This window comes from Mesoplodon densirostris, chromosome 12 (genome assembly GCF_025265405.1).
Source record: "Mesoplodon densirostris isolate mMesDen1 chromosome 12, mMesDen1 primary haplotype, whole genome shotgun sequence".
In the NCBI taxonomy this organism is placed as follows: Eukaryota; Metazoa; Chordata; class Mammalia; order Artiodactyla; family Ziphiidae; genus Mesoplodon; species Mesoplodon densirostris.
In genome coordinates, this window is record NC_082672.1 from 14,606,248 (window position 1) to 14,633,856 (window position 27,609).

The 27,609-nt window shown below is 42.3% G+C and overlaps 1 protein-coding gene across 8 annotated transcripts in view; it reads left to right on the forward strand.

Annotated features, from left to right (window-relative positions):
* Nucleotides 1-26,326, forward strand: part of LOC132499744 (nesprin-1) — a 241,489-nt gene extending 215,163 nt beyond the window's left edge. For 6 of the 8 annotated variants that reach the window (XM_060114303.1, XM_060114304.1, XM_060114306.1 and 3 more), the window contains 12 exons: nt 332-523; nt 1,426-1,759; nt 4,328-4,396; nt 6,351-6,493; nt 8,167-8,293; nt 8,872-9,083; nt 11,439-11,639; nt 13,168-13,296; nt 14,598-14,810; nt 15,820-15,912; nt 17,307-17,365; nt 25,348-26,326. In XM_060114303.1, coding sequence (XP_059970286.1) covers nt 332-523; nt 1,426-1,759; nt 4,328-4,396; nt 6,351-6,493; nt 8,167-8,293; nt 8,872-9,083; nt 11,439-11,639; nt 13,168-13,296; nt 14,598-14,810; nt 15,820-15,912; nt 17,307-17,365; nt 25,348-25,588 — 2,013 coding nt within the window. In that variant the 3' untranslated portion in view covers nt 25,589-26,326. The remainder of the gene's footprint in view (nt 1-331; nt 524-1,425; nt 1,760-4,327; nt 4,397-6,350; nt 6,494-8,166; nt 8,294-8,871; nt 9,084-11,438; nt 11,640-13,167; nt 13,297-14,597; nt 14,811-15,819; nt 15,913-17,306; nt 17,366-25,347) is intronic. The other 2 variants (XM_060114307.1, XM_060114305.1) reach the window with 2 other exon arrangements.
* The last annotated feature ends 1,283 nt before the right edge of the window (nt 26,327-27,609 follow it).

A 27,609-nucleotide genomic window follows, 5' to 3' on the forward strand; every position in this document is an offset into this window, starting at 1 on the left:
TGTCATGGCCTCTCCCGTTGCGGAGCACAGGCTCCGGACGCGCAGGCTCAGCGGCCATGGCTCACCGGCCCAGCCGCTCTGCGGCATGTGGGATCTTCCCGGACCGGGGCACAAACCCGTGTCCCCTGCATTGGCAGGCGGACTCTCAACCACTGCGCCACCAGGGAAGCCCAAAATTTTTATGTTTTACTTTAGAAAGTCATAGCCTCTTGGCTTGTCATTGTCTATGGTAAATTTAATATCCCCTACATGGCTTTTCTAAATATGTATTTTAGAATTACTTCATGTCCAAGTGAGCAATAAAAAATTACATGCAATATGTGCTCCCTAGGCCTTCCAGCAGGAAATCTCATTGAACCACAATAAGATTGAGCAGATAATTGCCCAAGGAGAACAGCTGATAGAAAAGAGTGAACCCCTGGATGCCACGTTCATTGAAGAAGAGCTGGATGAACTCCGACGCTACTGTCAGGAGGTCTTCGGGCGCGTGGAAAGATACCATAAGAAACTGATTCGCCTGCCTGTATGTGACATTGTTTTTTCATTATCATGAAACCTAAAGAGAATTAATAATGTGGACTTAGGTAACATCGTTGAGTGGGCAAGAGCCCGGACTCTGGAGCCAGAGTGCCTGGGTTCCAGCCCCAGCTCTGGCTACGTCACCTTGGGCAAGTTACTTCACGTCACTTGCCTTGGTTTCCTCAGTTGTAAAGCTGATTTAATAACAGTACCTACCTTGTAGAAAGGATTGCTTTGGGCATGAAATGAGTTAACATATATACATACAAAGAGCTTAGAAGCATACTTGGTACACATCTTCCATGGAAGATAAAGAAGCTTCTGGAAGAAACAAGGGAATGAAAGTGAGCATTGTAAACAGTGGCTCAATTGATGAAGTTGTTTAGTTGAATTTCTTTTTTCTCTTCCATTTCCCTAATTGCTACCATAATCACATCTCATTGTCAAGATGCAATTATTAGAATATTTGGAATCTTCTGTGATAAAATATATTTTGTATCTGGAATATAAGGTATAAAAGGACCAGCTAAGGTTTTATTAGTAATTCCCTTTTGTTCATGATATGTGCCATTCTGTACTTACTGTGTTGCAGATTAGGTACTAGGTTGCCTTTATTTACATTATCTTATTTAATCTTATATCAATTCTTTGAAGTAGGTCTTAATATTATTTCCCTTTTTCCATGATAAAACTGAGAATTTACTAGATTAATGTATAAGACATTTTAAAAAGTTATCAGAAGATACTTATTTATTTGATGATAGGAAGTTTAAAATTACCCCCAGCAAGGTAGGAGTGTGGTCCCGATAAGCTTGAGTGCTGAGATTTGGTGAAAGGCAGAGCACAGAGTGGGAAGGGGGTCAGCTGAGCGCTGCTGTAACAGGGCTGGCTTGACTGCGTTTCCAGCTCCCAGATGATGAGCACGACCTCTCTGACCGGGAGCTGGAGCTGGAGGAGACTGCAGCTCTGTCGGACCTCCACTGGCGTGACACCTCCGCGGACAGCGCGCCCTCCCCCCAGCCCGCCTCCAACCCCTCCCTCTCACTCGCCCAGCCCCTCCAGGGCGAGAGGTCCGGGCGAGACACCCCCGCCAGTGTGGACTCCATCCCTCTGGAGTGGGACCATGACTATGACCTCAGTCGTGACCTAGAGTCTGCTGTGTCCAGAACTCTGCCCTCTGAGGACGAAGAGGGTCAGGAAGATAAAGATTTCTACCTCAGGGGAGCTGTTGGTCTGTCAGGTAAGAAAGAGCTCCTCCTATGTGCTAGCTTGAAAGAAAATGAAAAAGAGTGGATACTGTACCAGAAATCCGTTCACTGAGCAGAATCATCTGCCTTCTCCCATTAGGGGAACTTATACACAAACGAATAATTGGATATTAACATGATTCACAAATATAAAATTGGCGTTGTGGCCACTGATGTATCCCACATATACCTATGTTCTTACTACACGACAAGCACTTTATAAGTACTGGAAATACACAGTTCCTTTTCTTCTCAAAGAGCTCACACTCTAGTGTGGAACACAGACAAGAAACAGCTGTGTGAAATGTTTGGTACTAGGATAGCAATGTACACATGGTGGTGTAGAAGCACAGCCCAGGGATGACTAAGCTGGCGGTTTGAGGAGAGGCTTCAGGGAAGAGACTTGAGCTGAGACCTGAGGGATGCATAGGAGTTGGTCAGGAGGACACAGCAATGTTCAGAGCAAGAAAGGAAAGCATGCCCATCTCGGATTTATGATTAGCCTCAGCGCTTTTGGTCACCTGGAGTTTGTCCAGAATGACAAGGCTGTATGTAGACTGGGAGGAATGGAATGAACAAAGAGGAGGTGGAAAGGCAAACCAGGACCTGGTCATAAAGCAACCTGTTCATCATGGAAAGGAGTTTGGTTTTTGTCATGAAGGCCATGGAGAGCCACAGCAGGGCTCTAAGGAGGGAGGCAATGTGGTCAAATGCATATTTTCTTTTTTTTTTGGTTAATAAATTTATTTATTTTATTTATTTATTTTTAGCTGTGTTGGGTCTTCGTGGCTATGTGCGGGCTTTCTCTAGTTGCAGAGAGCAGGGGCTACTCTTCGTCGTGGTGCATGGGCTTCTCATTGCAGTGGCTTCTCTTGTTGCAGAGCATGGGCTCTAGGCACATGGGCTTCAGTAGTTGTGGCACGCCACCTTAGCAGTTGTGGCGCACGGGCTTAGTTGCTCTGCAGCATGTGGGATCTTCCCTGGCCAGGGATCGAACCTATGTCCCCTGCATTGGCAGGTGGATTCTTAACCACTGTGCCACCAGGAAAGTCCCGATGCATATTTTCAAAGAACTTGTCTCAATACTATCTAGAGAAGGGCACATTGAAAGAGAGTCCAAAAGGAATTGTTTTACAATCCAGGACACAGATATGATGGTGGCCTGAACTAAGGAAGCAGCACTGGGAATAGAAAGAATGGAAGAGCTATGAGAAATCATAAGACAGCTCCTCCGTGACTGATGGTTGATTGAATTGGGATTGAAGTGACTTTCTGGCTTGGGCATCTTGGTGAAAGATGCAGGTGGTCCTAGGCTCTGAGGACCATGAGCAGGAGAGAATGTTCTGGGTGTCTGTGGAGCCATGGGGGCAGGGCAGTGAAAAAGGGGGAGGTGATGAGTTCCTCTGTGCACATCCTGAACTTGAGATGCTGTAGACTATCCCAAGGGGAAAAGCCAGCAGTCGATGGATGCATGGATCTGAATTTCAGGAACCGGAAATGCCAATTAGGTAGTTTTCCACATAGTGGTCACCAAGGGAAGGAAGGAGATCGCACAGGAAGAGTGTATGAAGGGATACAAGAAGTATGAGACTTCAAGAAACACATATAGTGAAGGGATGGACGGAGGAAGAGGAGCATTGTAAGGAAGGTGAGTCAAAATAGAATAAATAATCAAGAGGCCAATCTGTAGCACTTGTAAACGCATCTCACACATTCTCTAAAAGAGAATTTCTGCTTGTTTCTGATGGTTCACATTTGGATTCCCAAGGGTATGACACTGTCTAAAAGGAAAACAATTTCTCTCATTTCTATTTTGTTTTTATGGTACAACCTAATAGTTAGGCATTTTGCATCTAAAGCAGAACTGTCCAATATGTAGCCCTCAGCCACATGTGACAGCTGATCACTGAAATGTGACCGTGCAGACTGAGATTTGCTGTGTCAAATGAACTTAACGAATACACAAAATTCAAAAACTTAGCACAAAGGCAAGCATGTAAAATATGCATAATACTATTTATGTTGATTACATGTTAGAATTAGGGTATATTGGTTTAGTAAAATTAAGTATTAAAATTATTTTCATCCTTTTCTCATTACTTTTTCATTGTGGCCCTTAGACTCTTTAAAATAATATACGTGGCTCATGTTATTTCTATTGGACAGCGCTGCTCTAGAACCTGACTGTCTGCGTTGAAATCCCAGTTATGCCACTACTAGCTGTTGAAACTTGGATGAGTAACTTCATTCCCCTGAACCTCAGTTTTCTCATCAATAAAATGAGAATAACACTTCCATGCACCCTGTAGGGTTTCTGTGAGGATAAATGAGTGCTTAGAACAGCACCTAGCTCATAAAACACTCAATCCACGTGAGCCCTTATTATGATTTATCTCAGGAACCCTTTGGTGATCGTACTCAGACTTCTCTATATGTTCAAGAGTTATCTACCGAGGATGACTAACTTCCTCTTTTTCTCCCTAAGAAAGTTATTTTCCTGCCATCAGGGAATCAACGTTTCCAGACCTTAGCTGTCAACTTAGACTGTGCTCTTTTTGCAGATGTAACGATTCCCGCAAGTCCCGAGGCCTATGTTAAACTCACAGAAAGTGCAATCAGAAATCCCTCTGGTAGGCACCAAAAGCCAAAGTGCACCTCTCTCCCTCACCTGTAACAAGCCTCCTCCTCTCCCAGCACATCTACTGTACCTCTCACAGCTCTGTGCCAAAAGCATGTTAAGGCAGAACTTCCTCTCTGACTGCCGTCTTAGAAACGAAACCCAAAACATTTGGTGGATCAACACCAAGAATAAGATTCCAATAATCAAGGGCAATAACGCAACTGCTCAACTTGCTAAATGGTAATCACTCAGTAAGTGTGGACCTATGATGCCCATTAATGGCAGAAAATAGGAGATGGAAACACTAGTCTTAGCACTGGTGCTTTAGTGCCCTGCTTGGTTGTAGCAGGTCTGGCTGCGTGACTTTGAGGAGGGCTTACAGACCCACCTCTGGCTGAGGAATCAGGGCTCAAGGATCTGGTCCCAAGTCCACCAGCCTATACATGGGACCTCAGGCCCACCATTCATCCTCCTGATCTCAGGGGTCCCATATAAGACAAGGGGTAAAATCAGATATTCAGCTCTAAAAAATTATACTTTTTTTTTTTTTTTTTTTTTTTTTTTTTTTTTGCAGTACGCAGGCCTCTCACTGTTGTGGCCTCTCCCATTGCGGAGCACAGGCTCCGGACGCGCAGGCTCAGCGGCCATGGCTCACGGGCTCAGCCGCTCCATGGCATGTGGGATCTTCCCAGACCGGGGCACAAACCCGTGTCCCCTGCATCATCAGGCGGACTCTCAACCACTGAGCCACCAGGGAAGCCCCAAAATTATACTTTTTTAATAAGTCTTACTTCCCCATAAAGCAATTTGACATGAGAATGTATTCCACAGTATCTTAAAGACTTCGATTTTCAAAAAAAAAAAAAAGAATTAGATTTTCCTTTCAGGACAGAGCTATTCCTGAAACAAGAAGGCTTAAAGAAAGGAAAATGGAACTCATTTTGCTTAATGTTGCTCTAGACAAACTAGCTCAGGGTCAGTAATTTGGAGGACACTGGAGAGAATAGGGTTTGACCACAGTGATAGGATACTGAATTGTGAGTTTATTAGTTTACACTTTGGTTTTTGCAGAAAAGCAAAAGGACAGGAAGTATGTAGCATTACTGAAATGGTTACTGCCTGAGTGATTCCCAGTGAGAAACCTCTTCCAGGTGTTTTTAGAAGGTCTTTTTTCCAAAAAAGAATTAATAAAGCTTACTAATATTTATTCTGCTTTCACCCTGTGCTAGCTTCACTCTGATGATCAATGTTCTTGTTGAATTCAGACTGTAATACACACACACACACAATAATTTTGCAAAAGGATGTCACATCTCTCAAAGGAGATGAGCTAGAAGTTCTAAGCTGTGAGTGAGAACATACCTGGGTGGAAATGGTAAAATCTTAGCTTTCTCCTGATTTTGTTTCAGGTTTGAAACAAAAGCAAGCCATTGCTAGTTTGGTACCTCCACACATAACCCATCCTGAGCTAGTCTTTTCTTGGTTCGCTTGAAGTCCCACCTTAAGTGAATGACGCAGCCACCTGGGACTTCAGAGGCACTGTCTTCTACTGAGATGCAGAAAGGAAGATTAGAGGGTGTGTCTTTTTCTGTTTGATAAGTGACTGCAGAGGGAGCCTGAGATGTAACTGCCTCCTAGTTACTGGGGAGCGGAAGCCACCACCTGAGGTCTTTAGAAAGCTTACAACACGCAATTTTCAGGGGATGAGCCGGAAGAGGGAGCGGAAGCGCAGGCTGTTAGAACCCACCACAGGCCCCTTTTGCAACACCCAGTCTGCTTGGACTCTTGGTCAAGCACATTCATTGGTCTGGTAATTCGAACTCCTAACCCAACAACATGTCGGTACTAAATGTGCTTTATGGTTACCCGCACACGTACCATCTCTCTACTGCCTTAGCTGTAGAATTTCTTAACCATCTCCTTGAATGTCAAGCTTGTAAAGATTCTTACGGTCGTCACTGCAGGGGATCCTAGCACCTTGGAGTCACAGATCCAACAACTGGGCAAAGCCCTGGATGACAGCCACTTTCAGATGCAGCAAATGGAGAATATCATCCACAGCAAAACTCCCACAGGACCAGAGCTAGACTCCAGCTACAGAGGCTATGTGAGTATCTGGACCCTCGTGATCCTGACACATACCTGGTAATCACAAGCGTGTGACAAAGAACAGTCCATCTGTGGCACAAGGGTTGTGTCAGCTCTCCATGTACCAAGCTGCCCTTGAAGTCATGTGTGTGCAAAACAAAGCCCTGTTAGTCAATTACCTTTTGAGCAAAACTGGTCTGTGCTCAGACCCACTGATCTACCCTAATGACCAGGCTGGTCCTTTACACTGAGAACTGAGTGAAATCCATTTCATTGAAAGCAACAAAATGCTTTGGCTCTGGAAAGTGATTAGGCATTTTTCCAAATTCAGCTAATGATTTTCTGACCAAGGATATCCTTGGAGCTGCAGATTTTAGCTGGTAGATTACTAACACGGAATTGTTTTAGTTCTTTTCCTAGGTGTCTTGATTCACTTGATGATCTTGGGACTTTTTTAATGCTCTGTTATTTGTATGTTCATTCTGGAGAAAACAGTTCTGACTAACAAGAGAGATTTGGGGAAAAGATGGCAAGAGATTGTGTGTATTACCAGTTACATTTTCGAAGCTTTTTGTAAAGTAATAACTTCATTTGCTCTGCTTAGGTTACTGACCGAATAACTTTTCCCAGAGAATTACCTGTTTTCCTACACATACTTAGGCAAGAGGATTTGAAAGTAAATCTCTTCTATGCCTCATGTCATTTCTTTTCATACCCAAAAGACCGCTTCGTAAAAGGAAAGAAAAATTAATTTCCCTAAGCCTAATGACAACACCCACGTACTGCTTTTTTGAAACCAGGAGAGAGAACCGTTCTAGTTATATATGCTAACATTAATATCCTCACAATCACAGAAGACTAATTAATCATGAGCTTACTTCCTGTCCAGTTTGGCCTATTATACTGACTTCTATCATAGTGAAACCTCTTTTTTAAAAATATAATTTCACAATGAGCATGCTGACATCACTGAGGTTATACTTAACACCAATCAAAAGCAATCAAAGTAACTTAATAGCAATGTAATTTGTTAAAGGCTTTGAAAGAAAACATTCTGATCAGTATAGCAGGAGCGTTTTGAAATGATTTGTTCTTTTAAGCTTTGAATACTGTGCATGATATTAAACACGGAGTTGGAAGCTTTCCTTTTGATGTTAGAATTTATTCCTTTAGTATCTATTAACCATTGCTTAAATTTTCTCATGAAACAGCTGGCTTTAATATTGTTTTATTCTTGTAAGTATTTTAATTATTTAATACAAATAAATGTCCCTTTGAGATTTGTGGTAATATTACTCTTCCCATCCTTCAGTTGAAGAAACAGGGAGCAGCTTGCCAAAAACTATATATTGTATTGCCAGCTGAGGGCTCTGAGTGTTAAATCCCAGATCGGTTTAGTCTGTTTTGATTCATAAATTTTAAAAGAAATTTTGAAGACTTATGCAAAACCACGTGTGCCAAGTATATCTTCAAGGCATTGCTTTATGTAAATATGAATGTGTCACGTGTTTAAGAAGCATGTTTTTGAACTTGACTTTTTTGTTTTCAGCAGAGCGGCTTACTCTTTATAGAGAAGTAGCACACAGCTACTGCCCTTTTTGAGGAACTCCAAGATATTTTCTCCGGGAGTTCTTGCACTCATGACAATTTGAGTATTTCGTGACGGGGGGCCTCTTTTCTGTATCTAAACAGATGAAACTGCTGGGTGAATGCAGCGGCAGTATAGACTCAGTGAAAAGACTGGAACACAAACTGACAGAGGAAGAGGAGCATTTTCCTGGCTTTGTCAACCTGAATAGCACCGAAACCCAAACAGCTGGTGAGTGGGTTGTTCTCAGTTCAAGACAGAGTGAAATAGAAGATCTCGAAGCACCTCGTTGCCCCGGAGTTCCGCTGTGCCGCTGACCTCATTCTTCACTGGTCTATCCTGAGAACTTTCCTCCATGTTACAGTGATCTCTGGGGACAGAGGGGGAGGTGAAAATAATCACAGTGGGTTTTTTCCCATGTCCCATGTATTTTAAGGCACCGTCTCTAACCACTAGTCAGGAACCTTCTGTGTGTGCTCCGTATACTCTCAGAGCTTTCCTGCAGAAGGAAACCAAGAGTTGAACGTTATCTTCACCCACTTTCATGCTTATTACTTCATAAAGCTCCTTACGATGTTAAATCTTATGTAGTTAATATCTTTTCTCCATTATCATTAAAAATGCAGATAGGGAAAACACACAGCCACCATACTGTTATTTACAGCTGACAACAACAGAAATGCCCAGAGGCATTACTTTCTTTCTGTTGCTGTTTTAAAGTTAGCCACCCATGTAGGTTTCAAACATTTCCTAAACGTTCTCGGTGGAGGACGATCCCTCGCTATCCTGCGCGTGTGCTGTCTTGCCAGGTGTGATTGACCGCTGGGAGCTCCTCCAGGCGCAGGCCCTGAGCAAGGAGCTGAGGATGAAACAGAATCCCCAGAGGCGGCAGCAGTTTCACTCGGACCTGAACCGCGTTCTGACCTGGCTGCAGGAGATGGAGGAGGACCTGGAACAGCTTCAGCGCCTGCAGCGCAGCACCGATATCCAGCCCATCGCGCTCCAGATCAAAAAGCTCAAGGTAGCTACCCTTGGCCTTTCCTGCAGCGCCAGACAGAAAGCTGCCACGTGGCATGGCCGGTCAGATGAAACCACTAGCCCTGGCCTGTTGTGCAGTCACACAGCAGCGGGGGGAATGGTCAGCACAAACGGACACGAATGCTTCCCCAGCCACCCCAGATCAGAGTGTTCATAGGAAGGCTTGGAAGGGTGGAGAGCTGGACTGCGTTGCAGAACCAGCCCCATGACAATAATCATGATTTAATGAATTGGTGGCTAAGAAATGACCAATTAAAGTTTCATGAAACATCCAGGTACCTCTGGGATCTAACTGACCTCTTTTAAAGGAAATACAGCTATGTCCAGGGTCCTACAAGTCTATATCTAGAGCTGGAGAGGAGTCCTCTCCCAGATCGTATACGTGTGAGTTTATGGAGACCTAAGGAAGTCACTTGACATTCTGGAATCAGCAGAACTTCTGAAATAGATTATAATAGTGGCAGAAGCAATTTTCAGTGACATGAATCCAAGCAAACAAAACCCGTGGAGTAATCGCAGTAAAACACCTGACGTTTACATTTGATTTTGACCTGGATGGGTGTAGTGCACAAGATAACCTCTTTTAACTCCCTCTCTAGATCTTAAAAATCCTTCTCAGCCCAGCTATTGAAGTGCATTGATATGTGGAGACTTCTGTAAGCATACTGTGGATGGAGAGCTCAGTTTCTTCTTAATAGCTCTCTTGGTCCTGCCTTTTTGTTTGGAGAACGTCAAGCTGTGCTCTTCCTCAGAAGAGGAGGGCTACTGGGCCATCCAGGCTCAAGGATTCACTGCCTTTGTTTCTCCCTGGTTTCTCTGTATGCTGTTTCTTTTGGGGTGCTGTATTTCTGGCTAGTTTTAGTTGTTTTGTTTTAAATTTTCAAACAGTGAAATGAGTCTTCCCCACAGATGCTCAAACTTCTTATAGAGTAGCCTCTGCACCAGCTCCATCAATTTCAGGATGAAGGATGCAATTTACATGATCTGGATTGCAAAATGCTCTTTTCTCTAGAGGACTTCCATTACTTTAGTTTCTCTCCAGGAAAATGTAAGGCAGTGTTGCATTATAACCAATTCCAAATAAGTTGATGAAACAAACACTGGCCAGAGTCTGAGACCTAAGTGAGATGAGAGTGGAAAAACGAGACCTTGAAAGTCAGCCTGTGTGATAAGAAAAAGCCACCCTCCTCGGCACCGCTTCTCCATCTTTCCTGTCTGTTTTCTGAGAATAAATCTGTGGAATAACCTAGTACTTTCTACAACATTTCCTGATTTTATACTGTCCTTGTGGTTGAATCTACATTATGGGATGTTAAGAATCCATTGAAAAGTGCAAATTTAAGACAAGTTGGAAACATAACAGAAATGGTGAGAAATTATAAGAACATGTTGCCTGAATAGATGTGATTTGTAGGATCACTGACCCTACCTTGATCTGGGAATATTTAAACAGTACCCCGATATTCAATTATTAATACATACACTTGTACTTAAATTCTTGAAATTTAGTTCTAGATTTTGGGGAAATGCACACAGTAAAAAAATCAGTCACCTGTTTTTTTGTGAAACTAAACTAAATTGATTAGCTGATGAAATACAATTCATTCTCTTTACCATCACAAAAATCTGGCCTCTGACAGAGGCAATGTTCTCAGCCTGTGGGCCACTAACCCTCGGTGGCCTGTGGAGTCAGAACAGCTGGAGGCCAGGGCCTGGGAATCAGCTTTCTTATCAAGCTTCCCATTTCATGCCTATGCACACAACGTTGAGACCAGTTTGGGTTGGGTTTGGTTTGGTTTGGTCTGTTGTTGAGCTTCCATGCTGGGAATATGGGTGTTAATCATACTCCTTAGTTCACTCCCCAGGGTCATCATTGCTTCCTGCAAAGCTCCCCTTAATTTTATTTATCTATCCTTTTCCCCCCACTGTTTCTTAATCCCAGTTCCTCAAACCCATGGCAACCATTCTGAAATTTTAACACATATTCTTTTTTCATATATATTCATGAGAAATGTGACTTTGTGTGTGTGCACATGTATTTTAAATTATATCAATGCTGTTTTGTCACCCATATAAATCTGTTTCTCTTTCCCTTTATACCATATTTTCTGAAGATTGATTCGCATCATCAAGTATACATCTGATCCATCCCTTTTAACTACAGTGTGGTTCCCAATGGTGTACACCCACTGTATCTTACCTAGCCATCCTGCTAAGGCCAGTGTTAATTAATGGATCTTTGAATTTGGGTGAAGCATTTCCAAAGGTCTTAGACTATTTTTCTTTAGTCTTTTTATTGTGATTTTCCTTGTTTGATTGTTCTCCTTTCTCTTTGCAGGAGCTCCAGAAAGCTGTGGACCACCACAAGGCCATCATCCTCTCCATCAATCTGTGCAGCTCCGAGTTCACTCAGACGGGCAGTGAGGAGAGCCAGGATCTGCAGGGTCGCTTGTCCCAGATGAATGGCCGCTGGGACCGCGTGTGCTCCCTGCTGGAGGAATGGCGGGGCCTTCTCCAGGACGCACTGATGCAGTGTCAGGTCTGTGGGGCTTTGGGCCAGCCATGCTCTGAAGTCAAACATTTCCAGTGTAGCTGAGTCTGTGACTTGATTTATCAAGATCACTAGGGGGGATGCAGTTACCCTCCAAAGTCAGTAGTTGAGTGAGATCACTTTGTGCCCAAAGTTTTCATTTTACTGGAGAATTTGTACATGTGACCAGGAGTTCAAAGACCCCACTTCTTTACAGCTAACAAGAGACTATTCCCACACGTTTATCTCAGCCTCACCATTCCTCCTTCGACTCATTCTTTATTCATTCCACAGGTATTTTCTGAGCACATAGAAAGACATTTCTTGGACATCCAAGTGAGCGTTACAAATATTTACTCATCCATTCAGACCACAATTATTTGCCAGGTGTTTACAGTCTGACAGATACTGCACTAAGCAGGCAGGATACAGCCCAGCCTCTGCTTTTGTTGGGGGAGACAGACAATAAAAATGCAAATAAATGTTTAACCAAGCTACTTACAGATGTTGATGATAAGAGTAACCAAAAAAAGCACTTTGGGAAGGTGATTGGGGAAGTTCTGTGCATGTTTGAGCTGATTCTTGGAAAGATGTTGCCATGAAGGAGGTCAAGCAGATGGCAAGTCCCAGAAGCAGGCAAGGGCTTAGTGTCTTCAAAGACAGAGAAAGGCCAGTGTGATCAGAGAGTACTCAGAGAGGAAGGAAGGGATGAGAAAGATCTGGGAGGTGGTCAGGAAGCAGATTATGCAGGGCTTTGTGAGTCCTGGCCAGGAGTTTTGGGTTATAATCTGAGCAGGATGGGAAGCCTGTTTCCCAGGATTATAGGTGCCCCAGGAGTGATAATAGCAACTTGAAAGCAGGTACCCAAGCTGTGGTTTCACCCCTGCACTGCCTCCCAGTACAGCGCCTCCCACGTTGGAGATCTTCTGTAACTATACCTTGAATAAACGAACACATGGACGCATGGAGAGATGGGATTGAATTTAGGCCTTCAAAGATGGGAAGATTGTTTTGTTTTTTTTTTTGGCAGTACGCGGGCCTCTCACTGTTGTGGCCTCTCCTGTTGTGGAGCACAGGCTCCGGACACGCAGGCTCAGCGGCCATGGCTCACGGGCCCAGCCGCTCCATGGCATGTGGGATCTTCCCGGACCGGGGCACGAACCTGTGTCCCCTGCATCGGCAGGCGGACTCCCAACCACTGCGCCACCAGGGAAGCCCAAAGATGGGAAGATTTGAATACAGGAGGAAGATACAAGAGCAGAGCTGCTTCCCTCTACCTAGTATTATAGCCCTAGACATTAAACATTTTTGATGCCAATTTTCCTTATGTCTAATTTTTCCCTCGAGTAATAAATTAGATGCTTTTGGTAAGAACATGAACTCAGATAATTACGACAGCTCTAGCGCCTTCCTTAGAAAGGAGTTGTGTATAAGATCTTAAAACCAACGGTAGGAATTGTAAAGCATGGATATTTAAGATCTGAGGGAAAGAAAAATATCTCATTCAAAATGATTTTATACTCCATGTTTTTTTTAGGATTTCCATGAAATGAGTCATGGTTTGCTTCTTATGCTTGAGAACATTGACAGAAGGAAAAATGAAATTGTGCCGGTTGATTCTAACCTTGATGCAGAGATACTTCAGGACCACCTCAAACAGCTTACGGTAAGATGTGTGGACTTGGACGGCGTCTGGTTATGTTATAGTTGGTACTACTTATTTACTTTTTACATTATAATCTCTTAGTCTTTCTTTACCCCTCATGATTTCCCATCTCTGTGAAGCAAACATGTACATAGAAGATGATATCTATTAGCTTTAGAATCTGGTTCTAAAGCCATTCCTCATCTAAAAATCTCAGACGGTCTTCATCTTAATTAGCTTGTTTTTATCAAGGCAGCTCTTTGGCACATTACATTTGTTTTTAATTTAAACTGTATGTGTTGAATCTACGTCCCAAGAATATATTGGGTGGCTGATAATTAAAGGAATTAGAGACCATTAAGACTTCTTAAGAAGAATTAAGTATACGGATTCAACACTGACCTTAGCACCAAGTTTTCTGAAAGCTAAGACAACAAGGGAAACATGATAAGTTAAATGATTTTTATTACCTGACAAAAAGGAAACAAACCAATTCTCAAGGAGCAAGAAACTTTTTCTAGTATTAAATTCAAAAGGAAATTTACAGGATTTCTGTACAGATTCTTATAAAAATAACTTTGGACAATATAATGTACAGTGTACTTAAGTGATTTTATAGAAGATAAAGAAGCATATTTGAGTTCCATTAGGAGAAAATGATTTGCATTTTGTCACTTTCTGTATTTTTAAAATGCTGTTTCTTAACATTTAGCACTCGCACAAACCTAACAGAATTGTCAGCTTTTAGTTCAGTATCATAAAGGTCTTAGAAACCAGGAGGAAATAGCTATGCAGCTGCATTTTTACTAGACTTTTGACCTCAGACCTTAAGTTGTGAGTGATGAATCACCCATATATCTTTTAAAAAATCTTGAATAGATATCTGAGTATACCTCCACATACTTGAGTTTTTCTATATTTATATGTTAATGTTTTACTTCTCTTTTTAAAAGAATAGTTTATGTCTCATTTGCATAACACTTTATATTTTAAATACTTTAACATACATTCACCAGTTTGAACCTTCCAGTAATACTTACTGTGGACCCGGCAGGAATTAACGTCATCATTTTACCAAATGAGAAAACTGAGATCAGAAAGATTCAGGGGTCATATGGGATACATTTTGGCAGAGGCAGGATTAGAACAGAGGTCCCTGATTCCCAAATGTCATGGGTTGCTGTGTCTGTCCTTTTGTGAGCACAGCATTCTGATGCTCAGGTCTAATTGTCCACTAAGTTAAAGTGATGTCATTGTGCACCTTTAGAACTTTCTTGAATTATTGAAAATTCTTAGAAAAATATTTCTTATGATATTCATAGCAAATAAGGCATGAGCTGTTGGAATCCCAACTCAAAGTGGCCTCACTGCAAGACATGTCTCGCCAACTACTGGTGAATGCTGAAGGCACAGACTGTTTAGAAGCCAAAGAAAAAGTGCATGTGATTGGAAATCGGCTCAAACTTCTCTTGAAGGAGGTCAGTCATCATATCAAGGAGCTGGAGAAGTTATTAGACATGTCAAGCAGTCAGCAGGTAAGCTCTCAACAGACATCATTGTGTAGCATGTCCTACAGGAGACCAAGCAAGCATCATCTTTATCCATTTTAGAGACTCTGAATGTAGTACTTGTGAGACTAGAGTGTCCCCTCTCAATCACTGCTCTTATAAGTCTGGCTCAAAAAAAAGTAACTCAAAAACTTTTATAATAGGACACTACTTTTGATTCTGTTACATCCAAAAAACCTCTTGTAATTGTTACTGCTAACCCTATTACCACCACTACTGTGGCATTTTATTCTACCCAGTTTATTTAAGAATTCATGTGCTTTCAGTAACACTGTGAGAGTAGGTCACAACCAATTGTTGCACATGAGTTTCATATTCAAACCTTAGAAGGTATGAACTCTCCTTAGCTGGCAGTTAAATCATACAAAATGTTCAATGTTCACTTTTATTTGTTTATTATTTATTTTTAAATTTACTGCATCGTGGTAATACTGTTGGTTTTAAGAAACGCATTTGCAGGTAAGACTTCAAACATTCAATTGTGAAATCCTATTATGAACCCACAAACATGTTGCAGGCAAAAGAACCACCTACTCACAATAATAGCAGTGCCAGCAACAATACAGTTTCTCTGATGCTAAAAGGCAGGCTCCTGGGTGACTGACAATCTTTTGTTTCTAACCCAAATGATTTGGTTTCTCTCTGGCCTGAGCACCCTGCAGCTGTAAGGCAGATTCCTTTACCCCCTTCACTTCAACCCATTCTCCCGTCCATGTCACTAAGAAATAATAAAGCTCCAAGCGGCCCAGTAATAACAAAGCTCCACCTGTGTTTTCCAGAAGGCCCAAACTCACAACCAGGAAAGCCCAACACACTAGAAGTATTAGGTTCTGTTCTTCCTGCGGTCATCTGATTCTGTTTTTCCCAGGAAATGGGTTGAGGGATAGATAGGGATGGGGTGGGAAGTACTTGCAGATCACAAAGCCATCGTGGCTCTGGGACATGGAATCATTAAGAGAATCTATTTCCCACGTAGGATTTGTCTTCCTGGTCTTCTGTTGATGAACTGGACACCTCAGGATCTGTGAGTCCTACATCAGGAAGAAGTAGCCCGAACAGGCAGAAAACGGTAACTTTCCACTGGTCATTTTCAGTTGGCCCATGGGAAGGACCAGTGGAGCGTGACAGTCTTGGTACCTCACGCAGGGTCCACGGGCTCTCCCCTTGCAAAGCAGGAGTCCCCGTACAACGTGGGGTTGTCACACAGTGATGCAGAGAAGCTCTGTTTCCTCAGCCCTGCCTCAAACCCTCCCCACATGCACTCAGGAATGGAAAGAGCAGTTCTGTTTTTCAAAAGAATCAGGTCAACGTTTGGTTGGTATGCAGGGAGGCAGATTATTTTTCTTGCTCACAGGACCATCTCTAGAGCAGTGCTCCCTTGTCCCTTTAGGGGCCCCTCCCTTCAAACCACCTCCGCCACAGTCCACTCAAAAAAAAGTAGGCTCCACTTAAAAGGGTGCCTCAGCCAGAGGTGGACAAAACTGTGAGCATCTCATGAGACCATTGAGTTTATAAGACAAATGGAGGTTCTGTTGGCCCTCAAGCAAAGAAGTTCCTGAAGGTGGTCTTGAAGGTTTTCGGTGATCATATTGCCCCCAGAGTGGCAACAACTCCAGCTGACTCACCCACAAGGCCTGTCGGGGGGCTGTCTCACTGGCACACAATGAGGAGAAAAAGACCAACTTGACCCCTGCTACCCTCTCTACCTTGATTTCTCTGTGTAATTAGAAGCTTGTTTTTTGTTTTGTTACTTTTTTTGGTCTGGCTTTATGATTATATTCATTTTTAGTATCATTCCATTTTCCTTAGTTTTTAGAAGTATTGGTTTCATTTGTACTTTTTTTATTATAAACACTTAAGTTCTATGCTGATAAATGTTATTATCTTTTTAGGATTGTTTTTTACTACATTCGCTAGTTTCCTATAGATCCTAGTTTAAGAATGTGAAGGAATACTGGCTTTTCGAGTCAAATTTTAGGCTTTATTTAACTTGAGTACTTAACTTGTTGGGTCTTCATCACTCTACACAGAATAATCTCACTCTGCCATTATTTTTAATCTACCAAGAATTTTAATATTGTTCTAGAAGATGAAAAAATGTAAGGTATATTTGAAATACATGGCACGGCGTATTGAATTTTAGATTTATTATAAGTAAATATACAGAGATCTTTGGCTAGTGTGGAGTCATTTGTGTTTCTAGCATGAAAAGTGAGGGAAATATACCCATTGTGGTGTGAATGCCCAAACCGCCATGTTTCTTCAATGATGAATAATATAGATGTAAATTGATTTCACTTCTTCAACAAAAGAAAAGCCAGTTTCCTTGATTCATGGGTACTGATCATTTCATTTGATTTGTATTTCCTTTGCTGAACTTTTAGTTTAATTTTCATCAGTAGCTTGTCTTTATTTGCCTGGACTGAACATTCTTCTTTCTTTACCCCTGTTCATTGCAAACAGCCACGAGGCAAATGTAGTCTCTCACAGCCTGGACCCTCTGTCAACAGTCCACATAGCAGGTACCTTATTCTCCTGGTTTCCACACTGTTCTAGAACTCCAAGAGGATGATGAAAATTGTCCAGAATTTATGTAGGCCTATATCTGGTCTTCCTCAGGGTAGTTGAGAAACTACTCATTTCAGTCCACACCCTTGCCTAATAAATTGGAAGAGACTTTTCTAAGTGGGAAGTACAAGAAAAATCTCGGAGCGTAAAATATTTGGATCCCATCAAAATTTTGTTTAACTATACCTAGGCCATCTGGTACTCTTCATCCAATGATTTTTTATTCTGTGTGCTCGTAAAGATTCGATATCACTGATGTCACAGCGCAATTTGATTCATGGCAGAATTTTATCATCCTCTTTATTTCTAGATTTTACAATAAGTCAGGTAATAGATCAGTGAATTATTTTTACCATTCCCAGAACCCACAAATCTGAATAAAATATACTAACATCCCCAGCTTTTTATTTTATTTTTGTGTTTTATCCAGATTGTGGGTTTTGGATTCTCAAAATGGCAAGTCCTAATTTGGTATTACTTAACATTTATAAGCCCCTTCTCTCTTCTGCTGATCCTAAAATTTCTCTCCGGCCAGCACACTCAGTCACTCACCTTCCTGACACTTGGCGAGCTCTTTCACTCTGAAAACAAGAGCAGTCAGTGCCCCCGCCCGGGGACCTCCAGAGAGCCTCACAGCTGCCACTCTGCTTTATGCCTGGCTTCCAACAGTCCCTGTCTCTGCAGTTAGCAGTGCTTTGCCTTCTTCGTTGTCGGTGTGATGTCTGTGCTCCCTGGCCCTTCCACTAATCAGTTCATGTTTCCCCAGACAACTTTCTAAAAATGGAAATACTGTCCTTGGAAGCAGCTTCCTCACTCCAATCATGAGCAGTTCACTGTTAACATAGTTTGCCCCTCTGGAAACTTATCACCACTGAGCTGGAATCCCAATTCCTGGAAGGAGGGTGGGGCGTGAGGAAGTGTAAACAAGCCCTGAGTAATAGTTTTAGCTTTCCAGCTGTGTGAGGAAGGGGCTGGCCTTTGCATCTGGTTTCCACTCAGCTGAAGTAATGCAGAACGGATTTCGATGTGCTTTCTGGTTTTAAGCTTCCCTCCACTATGTTTTGCCTTTTTTTTTTTTCTTTCCCTTTGGTTTGGTTTGATGACAATGTTGTGGGGCTTTTTTTGTCCATAACAAAATATCAATCATGAAACATGAATGGAGAAAAACTCACAGGGATTTTTGAAGATAACAATGGGCTTCTCCAGATGCTCTGATTTTTTCTTAGCCCCCTACAAGAAAAGACATCAAGCACTATAGACAGATCACTGTTTTATGTAGTCCATCTGCTTCCCACAAATTGCTGATGTGCCATGAACAGAGACGGGGCATGTCCCCACAGCATTCCTTTAAGGACACCAGAGAGCCATTTTGTGGTTGACATAAATGATGGTGATGAGAAGGGAGAAAGCTCTTATGTTATTATGCGATGTCAGTAGCAACCACAGCTCGGTTCCCGGATTTCCCCAGTTCTTTCAGACAGTCACACGGCCTTCGGAAATGTCAAAGGCCTCGTTTCTCAGGGCAGCAACTGCTTCAATATTGTCTCTTAATGGGGCTTTGCAGCTGGGACAGCCACGTTCTCACTGTGACATCCGCAAGGCGCCTTTCAGCTCTGCCCTGTCCAGCACTGGTTATTAACATCTTTCTGGGCACACAGCATGATGTTCACTTTGCTGCTTACAGGACCTGGAATACAAACGATCTTCACCTGAATGGCCAACTTCGGCAAACAGCTTGGCAGACGGGTTGTGGTTGAACATTCTTGGACTTCTTAACTCCTTGGTACCTCTGTTTGGGGTGCACCCACGTGGGCAATGACACGGAGAGTCTGCTGGGAAAGAATTAACTTCACTCACAATCCAGGCTGTCACGGTGTTCCTTTACATTGAGACTTGAGATTACCTTGCGTTTGATCTTGCACTGGTCCAGCGAAATGAAAGGTTGTTGCAAAAGCACAAACAGTTTAGAATGTTGACCCCAGCGATCTGCAATGGGAACATTTTAGGCATATATTCTTCCTGAGAGGAAAGAGGCTGAGTTGAAAGAAACTGGATATTAGTTTGAAGGGAGGGTTCTTATATTATTTTTGTGGTTTAAAGTCAAATATTAATAATATCAGTTGCTTGCCTGCTGTATATTTCATATTGATTCTACAGCTGCTATTCTGTGTTCTCTTACATAATATTCTAAGCCTACATATGAATTGATGCCAGTGTTTACAGAACACCAACTATGTTTAGACCCTGGGCCCACAAAACTAATACAATATGGTTCCTGTCATAAAAAACACAATATGTCATAATCTAGAGACCCCCTAAATCAATTACAAGGAGCTTCCTAAGAGTCCTTAAAATTCTAAACATTTGAAAAACATCTGAAAGTATATGTTCATAATAACTATCCACAATTTTTTTTTTTTTTTTTTTTTTTTTTTTTTGTGGTACACGGGCCTCTCACTGTTGTGGCCTCTCCCGTTGCGGAGCACAGGCTCCAGACACGCAGGCTCAGTGGCCATGGCTCACGGGCCCAGCCGCTCCGCGGCATGTGGGATCTTCCCAGACCGAGGCACGAACCCATGTCTCCTGCATCGGCAGGCGGACTCTCAACCACTGTGCCACCAGGGAAGCCCCTATCCACAATTTTTGAGATTAAACCTATTTAAGATGCATGCTTTTTGAAGCAATGTTTATGATGGCCCAGCTGATACTTTTTCTCTACTTTTGACTTAAAATTGGATAACCTGATAGCCAATAACTCTTCAAAATTCTACTATAGATTAGTTGAAGTTCACAAATGGGAAGATTTTACTCCAATTTCCAGCAAAGCAAAGGAATAACTGCTCTGTAGTCTGAAGAGAGGGAATTGATAACTTCATTCCAAAGCTGAGAATTGTAAAATGCAAAACTTCTCTGGGCATCTTTAGTCTTTGGTACCTTCTGCACAAAGAACTGAGACAGAATAAGAAGTGGCCAATGACTGGCTGAAACACTGAAAGGGAGGGAAAAAAGACCTCATTTAAAAATGTGTTCAAGGGAGCCAGATACATCTAAGCAGGCACAGTGGGGGTTTTGCATGTACACCGGGGCCTAACTCTAAACACCATTCAGTTTCTTGTGGAATTTTTTTTTCTAAAAGTCTTTTCTGTCAAACTCCACCCTGGGGATTTATTTATTCAAAGCTCTCAAAGCACCTCAGCCTAAAACAGCCTTGCCTCTGGGGCAGGCTGGACACCCGGGCTGAGGACAGTTATAGGGTAAGGCTCCACTATGTTTCTTTTATATTTTGAGGTCTGCATTCCCAGTGTTTCCCGGGACCAAGTCAGACACTTTAGAAAATGCATCACCTCTTTGAAAGCACTGCTATAAATCAGGAATATTTCCTCGGAAGGAAAGGCTGAATCCAGCAAAATCCCTAAGGTTATGAGTCATCACACCCTTGCTTTAATAATACAGATAAATAAAAATGATAAGTTGCTGACATTTATTTAGCACTTAGCGTGTTCTAAGCACCATGCTAAGCATTGTACATCTGTTACCTCATTTAACCCTCCCAACGTGTTCATTCCCAAGTTTACAGACAAGGACACCAGGGATTAGAGGCATGAAGATGTAGAATTTTTTCTTTAATTTTATTTATTTTTTTATACAGCAGGTTCTTATTAGTCATCCATTTTATACACATCAGTGTGTACATGTCAATCCCAATCTCTCAGTTCATCTCACCACCACCACCACCATCTGCCGCCGCTTTCCCCCCTTGGTGTCCATACGTTTGTTCTCTACATCTGTGTGAAGATGTAGAATTGGAACCCAGGTCTCTCTGACTCTGGATCCTAGCTTGTTAACCACTCCTCCCAACCGAAGGGATCCTAATGGCTGGGGTACTTTAAACAACAGTTCCAGGGCTTGGGCTACCATGGGTTGCCTGAGATAGCTTAGGACCAGCCAGAATGTTCATCTTGGAATAAAGAGAGGCATATCCTAAGTTGATCCTGGGAATTTGCCTTCTGAACCACATATCCAGAGAATAAAGACCATTCACACAGGGACAGCCTACACGATCGTGGACAACCTGATATTTCCTGACAAAAAATTTCTTTTCCTCTACTGCCAGTGTTTGCTAACAAGTAGAAGAATGAATTGAAAGTGTCTCTTCATTGTATAAATGATGTATGCACAGAATGAACTCATTTTATTTCCTTGATGATGTAAAATTTTTGAGGTGAGTCACACTCCACGTGCACACTCTTCAGGCTTCTCATAACCCTTGGCCAGACTTTCTTTCCTGTGGCGTGTTCGTATGTGTGGCCCCCTCCCCTATAGCCTCCTTCTCCCACAACTATACATATTTTAGGAAAGAGATGAAACAACACCTGGGCAATTATTTACCCCCACATTTGAATGAGTGAGGGGAGTGAGAGAGATAATAAAATAAATATTCACTTGTAGAGAATAAGCATGTTTTGGACAGGATTATCTGAAATATCTCCATTGATTAAGTTCCTTAAGTAAGTTCACACATTTAGTTTTTCTCTATCAACACCATCCCTACTGCATCTATTTGTGGAATAAGGCCATTGGAAAGTGATGAGTGATGGCTCAGTGAGATGTCTTTGTTCTTCCCCTTGTCACATTTCCCAAGACTTGAAACTTATGTGATTTTAGGTCAATAGATTAAATATTAAAAGTACCCTTTTACTTGGTATCATTAACCTGTTAGTACTAGAAACTCTAGAACAGATTTACCCTAAGTGGAAGCAACTTTGGGCTTATTGAAACCTTGGTAATTGCCCCAAGTGGGTGGCATTTTTTTCAGTAGAACAGTTGGACATTTCTAAGAGCAGTCAACTGCATGGAAGCCCACTAAGAACTCTGTGTTCTCTTTGTCTCTCTCTCAGCCCATTATTTCTCCCCAGGTTGGCATTCTTCAACATTAGAAAGCACACGCTAATTAAATTTTAATACGGAATGCTCTGATGCTGTTAAATGTGCCATGTCCTTCAACAGACTCTGCAGCATCTGAGCCCGTATTCCAAAGATGGTGACCTTTCTAGCTTTTCTCAGGAGTGGACTGGTCAGTGTGTAGCCCTTGTTTTGATCTTGATCTTTGGCTTTATTGTTCAAAGAAGCTAATAATTGACAAAGAGGGGCTATTCAGCCCTGTCAGCCAGACTGTTACTATCAATTATAGGCATAAATCTGCCCATCACTAATGTCCTTACGTGTCTCCTAAAGAAAAAGAGTCAGTTAGAAATCTCCCTTATTTTATTTAAACACCAAATAATAAAGAAACGTGGAGCTCTCTTTTGTGTTTCTGTTATAACTCAGACAGGTGACAGGTGGAGAGTATTGTTTTCCAGGGCATATATTCAGGTCAAGGAAAAGATGTATTGAAGGAAGATTCAATCCAGAGCTCATGGGTAACTATCCCTTCCTTCTCCAGACACTTAAACTGCTGAATTCATAAACTGTCAGAACCAAAAAGATTTTATGATGTTAATGCACCTTCATCTTTTCAAAGGAGAAAACTGAAGGCCAGAGAGACTAAATTACTTTCCCACGATCGAACAACTGCCTCAAAACAAAATGCCCTCGTATCCGTATTCTGACTTGATGATCTGTGTCATACTGCGAAGCTTTATGAGTAGAGGCCTTTATTTTAGACATGAGGAAACCACTCACCTCCAAGTATTTTAGGATACAAGTATTGCCTTCTTTGCTTCTATATGTGAGATACGTGTGATGTAAATATGACCTGGGTGCCCTTCATTTATGTCACCAAACAACAAAACATAACAGAGAGCACAGTAGGCAGGGACTTTGGAACCCTGAGTTCCTGCTAGAGCTCTTCCTTTAGTGGTGGATTTCGGGCAGGCGATTTACTCTATTTATAAAGCTCAAGTTCTGGGAGTTAAAATACCAGAGTTGAAATCTTAATTCTGCCGCTTGCTAGCTGTATAACCTTGAGCCGGTTCCCTTACTTTTCTGTACCTCATTTACATCGGCTCTAAAATGAAGGTGACAAGCACGCTGAGGACTGTTGTGGGAATTAAGTGAGAGAACCCAAGACAAATGCTTTTGTCGCCCAGCAGGTAGAGGATCAAATGTGAACTCTCCTTAGCTATTTACCTACAGAAGTAAAGATGGATTAGATACTCTCTAAGGCCTTATCTCAACACAAATATTTTACAATTAGGTAAACTAGACAAGTTTCTATTTCACAGGTATGTGACATAACTTCTTTTATGCTTTAGTATATCATCACAAAATATACAGTTTGCCCTATTCAGCCCTTTGGGACTAACTCATTTGTCTTAACATAGGGCAGTTAATCAGTTTGACCACTAGATGGTGATTGAACTCTTGTGGCCTTCCAGTTGGCAGACTCTCTACACTGACCAATCAGTAGAAGACGTAAAATGTATAAACAGAACTTGCAAGTTGGAAGACCGTTTAGTCTAATTTGAAGGATTTGAAGAAGAGCTTGTAGTATAGAGGTGAAGTGAGCTGTTCAAGGTTTGTAGACCAGAAAAACACAGTCCCAGCTCAGGCCAGGGATTTGTTTTTTCATCACGCTTCGAGCTGCAGTAGAAATAGTATGGTACGCGGCTGCTCAGGGCTTCTCGGGGCCAGTCTAGTCTGTTCGTCTCACATATTTCTTGGTAGTTTAATGAAGGAGTTTTGAGCAGTCCCTCTGTTGCCTTTTAAGGGGATTATGTCTGTTTTTTATTTTAACATTTATTTTCTTTGGTGTCACTCCTTATCCCTCACTGATACCAGTGTAATCTGTCTTCAGAAATTAATGAATAATAACGTAGCTGGAGACATAGTGTTTTCTTATGAGATAAACGTACAGAGTAACCAGTACAGTTTTCACACCTTCATATTTCTCCAGTGGCCTCACGTTCAATGTTCTTACCATTAAACCATTAGAGAATTCCTACTAGGTGTGGGGCAATGGGTCTCACTTGTACATGTATTCTTTTTGCTTCTGCAGTGTTGTGTGTGTGTGTGTATGTGTACAAAATTCCTCCTGTAAATAACATTTCTTTCCTCATCTTTTCCACTAGTAGCAAAACATTCATGGATGCTCACAAAGAGAAAGCAGTGCCCCCTGCTCAGAACCTACTTCCATTTTCAACATTTCACAGGCAGTCTTTCTTATGAATTCTGAAATTCACAGTTCATCTCTAAGGCACTGTTTCAATGTAGATGTGGGAATTAAAGTGGATAGGAAAACTTGGAACTTCCCAAATTCACAGAGCTAGGGATAGAAGGATCAGCCTGGAATGGGTGTCATGCAGCACCAGTGATCTGTAGACTGGCTCCACTGTCATCCTTGTTCTTACAGCTTTGGAACCCACTAATGTCAGGGCCAGCTGCTGATTCAGTGCAAGATGAAACCAGGGTATACTCTAAGAATAATTCAACTCTGTGGGTCTGTGCAAAATGACCGCAGCTGTTCTTGTCCTTGCTGCATGGACTTTGGCACATCCAGGACGGCTAGATGGGAGGGATACCTTGTATCATCCTGACAGCAACTAATTTTGCCTGATATTCTTAAACCAAAAATGTACTGTATCAAACGTCCACATTTTAATTATCCCGGATCTACTTAATTTATGCTGGTAGAGTGTGTGTGGAGCAGTTTTCTTTGTTGATGGAAAATGTTTTACCAAATTAAGGGGTGGAATTTGAACCCAGTTAGTTACCTTTAGTTGACTAAATGTCTATGTTCCATCAGTGCATTTTCCAGACAGCGCTTCATTAGGTGGTGGGGAGATTACCTGGGTTTACTGCAGAAGGCTGGCAACTAATTGCCAGGTTGGGTTGTGTTCAGCCTGACCCTTTAGCTTCCAGGAAGGTGAGGAAGCAAAAAGCAGCATCCATCCAACATTTGAGATATTTGAGTCATTGATGTCGCTTCTTCTCTCAGGTCCATAAAAGGTGGCTCCGATTCCTCCCTTTCTGAGCCTCGGCCAGCCCGGTCCGGCCGAGCCTTCCTGTTCAGAGTCCTCCGAGCGGCTCTTCCTCTTCAGCTTCTCCTGCTGTTCCTCATCGGGCTTGCCTGCCTAGTACCAATGTCACAGGAAGACTACAGTTGTGCCCTCTCCAACAATTTTGCCCGATCATTCCACCCCATGCTCAGATACACAAATGGCCCTCCTCCACTCTGAACCAGGCAATGCCATCTGCAGCAGTGCTGGTAGCATGAGGAGGATTCGGCCAAGGGCAATCCCAAACTAGCAAAGAGAGGACCTGAATCTTGGCGGATGCCCTCGGTGGGGCAGCTGTAGCTCACCTCTGTATCCCCTGTGTGCAAATCGTGGCTTCGGAGGTGATGATAAACAATGATGACAGGAGGAGAGCAAATAGATGCAGAAGGTTTGGAAGATATTCTGTTTGAAACTGAGCCTCAGCACTAAAGAGATTCAGGACCTCCACTGTTCCCTCGACAAGTGAACTCTGGGCCTTTGGTCCATCCTGTGCACACCGAGGGACTTCCAGAGACCATCTGGGCAGCTTTCCCACAGTGCTGCTCCGTCCTCTCAATAAATGATGCTACCTGAGCACCATGTCGGCATCCAACAATCTACCCACCAACCAGTGCTGAAGAGCTTTGAGAACCTTGTAACATACAGTTTTTAAGAGCTTATGTGACAGCTTCTTTTTTACCTTGTTTTTCTTTGGGGCATGATGTTCTAACCTCGCTTTAGAAGCACATGCTGTAAATCTAAAAGGCACTTTTTTTAAAGGTATAAAGAAAAAATGGATGTAATAAAATCATGGGAGGCTTTATGTGGAAAAAAAAAGTCGAATGTTATAGTCAAAAAATGATATTTATGTATGTACAGTTTGCTAAGCCACATTTTGTTTGTATCAATTTCTTTGCATTTATTATAGAGATTATGAAATATTTTGTCTGTGCTTTTCTTCTCCCTAAAGAAATGATTCTAAATTTCCCTATTAAGCAGGCACTTATCAGAACGCAACCTAAATGATCATTTTTGGTGGAATAGATGAAGCGGAAACATAAGTGTATATTAAAGAAAAAGGATGAATAGAGGTCGTGTATATTTAGACACAGAGGACTCCGGATGATTCCTTCTTCCTTCTCCTTCCACAGCTAGTCACATCTCACAGACTCTTGCTTCCCAGCATCTTCCGTACTCTCCTTTCTTTTCTGTTCTCATTGTACAATTGGAAGAACCTCCTATAATCTCCTGACTGAGGCCCCTTCTCCACTCCATCCCAAGGGTACCAAAAAGCCATGTGAATATCCCTGAAGCATTCTTCTGGTCAGGTCCCTTCTTTGCTCCAAAATCTTCTGTTTTCGTTGTCTAGCAGAAGAAATACAATTGTAGTCCATCATTCAAGTCCAACTACAATCAGATTTTATTCTGTCCCTCCAATCTGCCCACTAGTGCCCCTCATGGAATGGTTTGGCGCTTGTGGCATTTTAATCCACCATTTAATAATTGGAGGGAGAGGATTTATATAAAATCCACGTTTCAGGCTTCTCTTGAGAATGGAAAGCTCATGTGTCCTGGACACACCTTCCCACATGATGGTCATTGCTGGAGTGACATGGCTGCTGTCCCTTGAAGACTAGGAGACAGTTACTACATGGGCATGACTATCCTATCAGCCTCTCTCATTGCCTGTCCCAGCCTAACTCCCGAAGGTACTTAGTTTACAAATCCTGCTCTAAATTGAGAATTTAAACCAAACTGGGGTACTCAGAATTACCTGGAACTGCCTTCCATAGTTTCCATGATGTTCATAGCCTGAGTGCCTTCTCAACCAAACGTCTCGAGGTTTTTTAGGCTTTCTGATTTCTGGACTCATTGCAGACCTTCTAATTCAATCTGCTCAGGGAAGATCAGAGTTGAGATGTTCTTTTCTTTTCTTTTTTTTTTTAAGTATTTTTTTATTAATTAATTAATTAATTAATTTTTATTTTTGGCTGTGTTGGGTCTTCGTTTCTGTGCAAGGGCTTTCTCCAGTTGTGGCAAGTGGGGGCCACTCTTCATGGTGGTGCGCGGGCCTCTCAATGTCATGGCCTCTCTTGTTGCAGAGCACAGGCTCCAGATGCGCAGGCTCAGTAGTTGTGGCTCACGGGCCTATTTGCTCTGCGGCATGTGGGATCTTCCCAGACCAGGGCTTGAACCCGTGTCCCCTGCATTAGCAGGCAGAC